This window comes from Populus euphratica, unplaced genomic scaffold (assembly GCF_000495115.2).
Source record: "Populus euphratica unplaced genomic scaffold, PopEup_1.0 scaffold5.1, whole genome shotgun sequence".
In the NCBI taxonomy this organism is placed as follows: Eukaryota; Viridiplantae; Streptophyta; class Magnoliopsida; order Malpighiales; family Salicaceae; genus Populus; species Populus euphratica.
In genome coordinates, this window is record NW_011499848.1 from 397134 (window position 1) to 405268 (window position 8135).

The 8135-nt window shown below is 36.0% G+C and overlaps 1 protein-coding gene across 1 annotated transcript; it reads right to left on the reverse strand.

Annotated features, from left to right (window-relative positions):
• Positions 1–1474: 1474 nt before the first annotated feature.
• Positions 1475–2844, reverse strand: LOC105112051 (inactive protein RESTRICTED TEV MOVEMENT 2-like). The gene is made up of 2 exons (XM_011007615.1): positions 2660–2844; positions 1475–2431 (listed from the first exon to the last, which is right to left on the reverse strand). The coding sequence occupies exons 1-2, from the start codon at positions 2772–2774 to the stop codon at positions 1575–1577; spliced, it is 972 nt and encodes a 323-aa protein (XP_011005917.1). The 5' UTR covers positions 2775–2844; the 3' UTR covers positions 1475–1574.
• Between the last annotated feature and the right edge of the window lie 5291 nt (positions 2845–8135).

The following is an 8135-nucleotide window of genomic DNA, read 5'->3' on the forward strand; positions in this document are numbered from 1 at the left end:
GAACATGATCTCGATTACATGCATTTCAGCACCCAATCTTGCAGGTTGGCCTGTTTTGAACATAAGCTACTATGTTTCTCTTTTCTTTTCTAGAAGATTTCTTTTTCCTCAAAAAGGTTATTCCTTCTCTTTATTTAATATTATTCTGGACATATTTTCTGAAACTCTTCAAGATTTTGAGCCCTTTATTCATCATTGTACATTTGCAAACATGTTTTGAGTTTATGTACCACTTATTCAAAGGTTTACAGTACAGTTTTTATTCTTGGATCCTCCAGTTCTCAGATTCTCCATCAAACCTGATGGTGTTGTGAGCATGCATCCCAAGCCCCAGGATTAACAAACCAGCAGCCGTGACCAAGTTTGTTGATTTTCTTGGTTTCTTCATCTCTTCAACCAAACCTCCAAGAACCTGCTTATGATATGCTAGTTTAAATTTATCACTACCACTAACAGCAGCAGTTTCTTCTTCCTGGTGCATCTTGGCAGCATTCTGGACCAAGCGGCCCTCATTTTCACGCTTTTGGTCACTTGTGCTAGTGTTATTTTCTGCTTCAGCCAATCCACGATCACTCTTCCAATCCTCTGAAGTCTTTGGTGTAACATGAATCTTAGCCTCAGTTGCAGAACCGTTTGCAACCCCATCAAATTTTTCCACTAGTTGGTTCGTTGATCTAGTTCTTTGAAGGAACTTCTTGAGCAACCTGATATTGTGGTTTTTTGTTGTTGGGCTTTTGAGGCTCTGCAGTTTGTGCGGATGCGTTTGCATAATTTTCCTGCACTGGGTCAGCTGGACTTACAATCTTCTTGGGGTGTTTGACTTGAAGTAAGGCCACCCCTAAACTCTGTACTGATTTGACTAGCTTCATAATATGATGGAATAGGAAGCTCCTTGTGAAAATGGCTCCATTAATTGTCACCACGAGAGCATTCTCCCATGATCTTGAGTTTTCGAGTTGATGTTACCAGAAACTTTAGTTGCTGTCTCTTAAAACCTGCAGAAACAATATTTAGGATGCTTCCGATTTACCGAACACTTTCATAGTATATGAATACTGGCTTCAAAATTATGTTAGAACAATACTGAAGATGCCCCCGATGGTTGATCCAATTTTATAGTTTTGCAACAGTTTTAAAGCTGTGTTTTTATGGATAACACACTGATAAGGTTATTCTAATGACCTAAACATTCTTAAAACTAATCCAGTTTATGGTTTTGAACAATTTCTGCTTGCTTAATGCTTCCAATTTTCCAAACACCCTGGAGATTCCTCTAAATATGCAGAGAATGCCATTCTCTACTTCGTTCTAGTTCATGATTCTGGAAAACTTCTTAGAGTACCTCCTTGTTCCATGTATGTAACAATTCTTCCAATTCATAAACTTTGTTCATGATTTTGTAACAAATCTTAATGGCGTTTCCAGTAGCCTAAACATAATCCTGATTGTTTGAAATAACAACGTTCTTCAAATATATGAATCATTAATATTTTTTTCTGAAGTAGGGTGGGATTTTATTGTTTGAATGCAGACGTAGTTACAATTTGTATAGATTAATATACAGATGAAAAGACTTAATTATCAGATTTCTTGAGGGATCTGATTGCATTCCTACCATACATCCCTAGAACCATAATAAATAAAATAACCAGAACCAGGTTCAACAATGTTCTTGGCTTCTTCATGTCCATGACCAAACCACTAAAATCCTTCTTGTAACTTTCCATTCTGAGTTTCTCAGTTCCACTTAGAAGTCCTTTTTCTCCTTTATCTTTAACCAAGGTCGTAGAATCAAGGCTAGAGTCGACAAGATTTTCAGGTTTAGCACTTTTGCTTGTTGTGGCAATTCCCTTTGCTTCAGCTTGCCCATTTTTGGTGCTCTTCTCATTCCATTCATGTTTCACTGGATCTTTCTCCTTCCTCGGTGTCATCGGTGAAAGATTATCATTTTCTTCTCCTTCAATCTCGCCACCCTTTTGTTTCTCCATGCCAACCTTTGCAACAGGATCTTCAGGTTGTTGCTCACTTGCGGGCTTTTCCTGTGGTTGTTTTTTAGGCTTGGTAGCTGATTCTGAGGGTGGCTCCACTTTTCCCTCAACTGATGACGACTTTTGTTCAGGTTCACCTGGGGGTTGTAATGGAGGCGGCTGTGTCTTTTCCTGTGCTGGCTTCTGATCATACGTCGATGCTTCCACAGGCGATCGCGCTTGTTCCCGTGGCTTAGGAGCATCTGCAACAATTATTTTAGGATGCTTCACATGAAGGATTCCCTTTTCAAACCTTGCAGCGATCTCATTGGTGTCATAATTTGTTGAGATAGGAATCTCCTTGCGGAAAGTGCTCCATCTATTCCCACTCAGTTGGCGTTCTCCGCTGACCCTTAGAATACGCGATGAGGTTACTTGAACTTTCAGCTGCTCTTTCTTGAAGCCTGTAGGAAAACCAGAAAGATGACAAGCAGAATGTTAGATTTGATTTTCTATGGAATTTTGTGTTAAGAATTGCATACATAACTAAAGAAAAGAAAAAACAAATCCCTCAAAACACCATATTTTACATGGCTCATCTATGTCCACATCCGCTGCATTAGAATGGGGAAGTATGAAAATAAAAATTAAACTGGAGATAATGAAAAAACAAGAAGAAAAGAATCAAAGACCTGGTAAATAGATTCGCAGAGTGTCAGCTCCTGGCTCCCGTATCCAGTCTGTTGATGGTTCAAACTCTTCACGAACACGTGCAGCAGCTGCATTACCATTTGGTTTTGACTCCATTCGTTAGCCTTGGTTTGTTTATGGAATTTGTTCTGATATATGTTGATGAGGGGAGAAGAACTATATAATTATTTGTTTTTTTATGCATACAAAGGAGAGAATTTATATATAATTAATCTGACGATTAAAAGCCTTTGTTTTATGTTTATGTTTTGCTTTGGACGATGTTATTCTTTGTGTAGTTGCATGGATTTCTTACCATTTATTCCTTCCAAATTGTTTCCATGGTTTCAAGTATGCTTTATCTGATTACATAGAGTTGGTCGCTTCAAGCATAGGCATAGTTCTCAGATTCTCCATTAAACCTGATGGTGCTGTGAACATGCATCCCACCAGGATTAAAAAAGGAAGCTCCTTGTGAAAATGGCTCCATTAATTGTCACCACGAGAGCATTCTCCCATGATCCTGAGTTTTCGAGTTGATGTTACCAGAAACTTTAGTTGCTGTCTCTTAAAACCTGCAGAAACAATATTTAGGATGCTTCCGATTTACCGAACACTTTTCATAGTATATGAATACTGGCTTCAAAATTATGTTAGAACAATACTGAAGATGCCCCCGATGGTTGATCCAATTTTATAGTTTTGCAACAGTTTTAAAGCTGTGTTTTTATGGATAACACACTGATAAGGTTATTCTAATGACCTAAACATTCTTAAAACTAATCCAGTTTATGGTTTTGAACAATTTCTGCTTCCTTAATGATACGGAACAATAAATAATAAGAATTAAAACAAGAAAAGAAAGAAGTTTTAGAGAAAAAAAAAGACTAAAAAAGAAAAGAAAAGAGATTGGAGATATGCAAAGTCTGCAATATTTTCATTAATCATCAAAACTTCTTAACATTTAAAAAAGTTAGGTATAAATACTAAAATCCTAACTAGATCAAGCAATTTAGGCTTATAGCCTACTAAATAAAATACCCAATAATAATTAAATCAAACCCAACAAATAAAGCCAAATTAATAAACCTCAACAAAAAGTTCATATAAATTAAACCCAAAAGCATAAGTTAAAGCCCAATCTCTCAATTATTTGGGCTATCCTCCATCGTCTATGATCATACGCGTGTATAAATAATATTTCAGGTTTGGTGTCCCCACCAATTCTCCCGGGGTTAGAAGAACTCGACCCCATCGAGTATAGGTCAAGGCGACTCCGATAACGCTCTCAAAGATAAGGATCAGACTGCTGTGATGTCTCTTTGATAATCCAAGTATAGTCTAAATCTGGTATACTGGGATTTGCTGAAGTTCACCATCCCTGGTAAAAACAACTTGTATATTCAAAGAAGCATTAATATGTTCCTTTTGTGCCAAAGATATGGATAATGAGATAGGGGTATCAAAAGAAGTATTAGGGATAGGTTGTATTTTATAAATACTGAGGTCTTTCATGTTAAAAGTAGAGCTAATATCAAAATTTAATGGCAATTTAATGACATAATTATTTGATTCAATCATTTGCAACACTTTGAATGATCTAACACTACTTATTTGCAATTTATGATCTATTTCCAAAGGACACCGTTCAGGTTTAATCTGTATCATGAAATAATCTTCAACATGAAATGCATTATGATACTTAAGTAAATCAACTTGAAATTTGTATTGTTCATTACTTGCTTGAATTTGTTTCATGATCTCAATATGCAAATTATGAACTCTATATGGTAACGACTTAGTTGACTTAGACATCCTATCGTGAAGAGATATGGAAATGTGTTCTATAAGCTTCTCAGGTATGGTATGGACACAACTAAGTAAACTAGGATTATTTTCATCTTCCTCATTATGTGCATGAGGTAAGGGGTCAGGAAGTTCAACATGTTGCGCTAAACCTATGATGTGTTAGACACCAAACGTATGGGGTGAGGAACCAGATAGTTTAGGAGGATTAATATCATGAGACTTTTCTAAGACCATACTTATCTTTTTAGGCGATTTCATTGAAGAGTTACCTAAAACTTCCTCTACCATTAAAGTAGACATATCAGACTCTTTCTTAACCTCATTCTCAAGCTCACATGGATTCATTATGTTAAGTCCCTCTTCTTACACATCTAGGTCACTAAAATCCTCAAGATTAGGTTCATACACTTCAAAACTATAATCTTCCTCTTTACTTATATCCTTATATTTTTGGATGACTAAGGGTTTAGAGGTGAAATCTAAAGAGATATGACGAAACCCTAGACAATTAGTACACTTAACCCTTGAACTCACCTTAGATACTTTATCGACAACTCATTTGCCCTTATCTTTCTTATAAAGTTGGGCGCTACTAGGATTAAATCTGTGGGGCGAAGCACCTAACAAAGAATCATTACTTCTAAATTGGAACGTAGTAGGGATACTATAAGAGTCATGATGATTCTTCCACTGATTCTTTGTGACCAACTTGTAGTTTTGAACTAAGGTACAAACTTGGTCAAAGATAGATACACCTTGAAATACAACTTCTTTTCTAAGATCATCATGCAAACCCTTACAAAATCTACGCAAAGTCATGACTTCATTCTCTCTTATGACATATCTCATCATGTAATTATTAAATTGTGTTATATACTTATTGATAGACTTATTCCTTTATTTTAGATTGTTCCATTGGTCTAAGAGTTTATTCCTATAAGACTGAGGTAGGTACTTCTCGTGAAGGTTTTGTTTCATTTTGATCCAATCGGTTATAAGAGGTTTACCTCTCATCTCTAAATAATCCTCAACATCTCTCCAATAAGTTTTGACTTTATCAATAAGCATCATCTTAGCAAATTTAACTTTCTTATTATCAGACTGCCACTCAAAGAATTGATCCATACCACGAATCCACATATCAAATATCAAAGGGTCATAGCGATCGTTAAAAGTGAGGGCTTCTATTTTATTAGGACTCATGACACAAAAGCATGTAACACTCACTTAGAAATAAAATTGAGATCACAAATGGTTCTTATAAATGAAGTCACAATACAAAAATAAAGCTAATCTCTTTTTTTTCTTATGTGAAGATTAATCAATAACATATTATGTTAGGAAAATTATAAGCATGCAATGATAGACCTTTAAGTGTAAATGATTAATCAAATAATGATCATAACTTTTCAATAGTTTCAATATGCTCAACAACTAGTTGCTAAATATCAATGAAGAAAAAGGTTAATACGCAATAGTTGACAGATAACAATGCAAGGTAGGATATGTGTGTGTATATATATATATTTTTTTTTTCTAGGCACAAAAGTAATATTAATGACAGCTTTGAATACCAAGTGCAATACCTAAACAGTAAAATCAACAAATCAAAAGGCAGAGTAATTTACCGACCAACATTTAAATTGTTGAATTCGATCGCGGATAGACCTCATATGACGTGTCAGCTGACATGGCAATAGGGGATGATGTGGCGATGCCTGCTTACATGGTGGCTGAGTTGCATGATGTGGCTTTGGAGTGATGGCATGGCGGTTGACGTGGATCCAAAAAGTTGACGTGGCAGGGTTAATTAATTTCCCCTCAAATTTCTTTTTTTGTGCTGCAATTGCTGAGTTTCCTTTTGTTATTTGCTGGTGGCAAGGTGTGATTGTTGCAGTATCAACAAGTCTGAAGGACTAGTTATGGTGACTACGACTAGTGCTGCTGTTGTTGAAGGGTGCGATTTAGCGGTGGCTGAGGCTGAAGACAAAGATCTACTGTGGAGACAGCAACTCGGTGTGGCCTTGTGGGTTTCTTTGGTGTGGAGTGGTGGCTGTGTAACTCTCAGGTAAATTCTTGTATTTTGACTTACAAAAGAAAAGGAGGGCAAATATATATATATATATATATATATATATATATAGACACACACACACACACACACACACATGAGTAATAAATATAAACATAATATTTCTGATGCGGATAAACAAGGCAAGACCAATAATGTCAGGATCCTTGATCAAACACAGAGCATACTTAAAGTGTACATAAAATATAACAAGAATATAAATAACAAAAACATAATCTTACTTAAATTTGTAATGTAAATTAATACAGAATATATTGGTTACAGAGGTGGTTTTAAAAGAGAATAGATATGGGCTACAAATATGAGTTTTAGGAGAGTCAAATTTTCTGAGGGAAAATGATCGTCTGTCTTCTGAGAATTTTGGAGTGGTCTTTTATAGATGAGTTGACATGGAAGAGGCCAAAACGTCCTATTGAAAAGGCTTGGAGATTTCTTCAGAACCCATGTGGTATTATACCTGCCATGATTGGGTGATGACAAAATAGAAATTGTCTATGTTTTTGGTGAGGCTTCCTTTGTTATCATCTTACCACCGACACTTGATTTGCTGGTTTGTAATAGTAGGTAACATTTGTAGAAAAAAGCCTAAAACAGATGGGCTTAAAATAAAAAGGACTCAAAACATATGAGTCTAAAAGATATGAGCTCTAAACAGATGAGCCTGAAATACTTCTTCATTATCATTGCCAAAGGAAATGGCAGGAGATGTCGAGCCAGATGAGCTAGATTGGGACAAGATCATTTCTGGGTCTTGGCTTTGTATAATTCTATATACTATTTATAGGTATTCTTCCTCAGTTCTAGCAAAGGCAAGGAGAGCTGCCGTTTGAGCCCTTTGGGCTAAAAACTTTGATTGAGGGTAAGGATCAATGATGAGAGCTGTTTGATGTTTTTGTAACCATTCCGTAACAACTAATTTGGAACTTTTGGACTCAGCTACAAAGGAATCCCACGATTTGATTTTGAATTTGCGAACAAGCACTGAATGCTTGTTTTGTAGATTATAATTATAGAACCATGAACATACCCACGAAACAAAAAATTTTGTACAAAAAATAAAAAGGGAAGAAAACTTTCTTTCAGAAGGAGCTGGTTGGAAATTATTTTTGAAATGTAGGTAACCATTTTCAACTAAAGGATGTTCTTTAAGGTAGTCAACATGACAACCATAGAAGTCCCATCATTGGAGGAGCCAGAGGGGGAGATTTGTAGTATTCATGACACTATAGAAGTAGAAAAGCTAAGAATGACTATGGTTTTGATTTTGTATGAGGAAGGCATTAAACCATGCCTATTGGTAATCCCAATATGTATAGGAAGTATTGAAGTCTTGGGGGCTTGTTCAGTAGTGTATTGGGAAGGAGAGGGGTTGATGCAAGGGTTGCCCCCAATCTTTAGGGTGGATAACTTTATGAATAATGCATGTAAAGTATGCCGGTTCAAAGTGATCAGAATATAGTTTGAAGTGTTTGAATTTGATAGATTCGGTAATCTCAAGGATGGCTGCATAATAGGATTGTGGTTTAGCTAAATTCTAAGGTTTGTAATACCATTTTGGAGGGAAAATCTTTGAAGCA

Bases quoted from the DNA above. Each gene is read 5' to 3' on its own strand.
- LOC105112051 (XM_011007615.1), bottom strand. From the start codon at position 2,774: ATGGAGTCAAAACCAAATGGTAATGCAGCTGCTGCACGTGTTCGTGAA. The intron at 2,432-2,659 runs GTCTTTGATTCT...GTTTTCCTACAG, and splicing joins TCTGCGAATCTATTTACCAG to GCTTCAAGAAAGAGCAGCTG.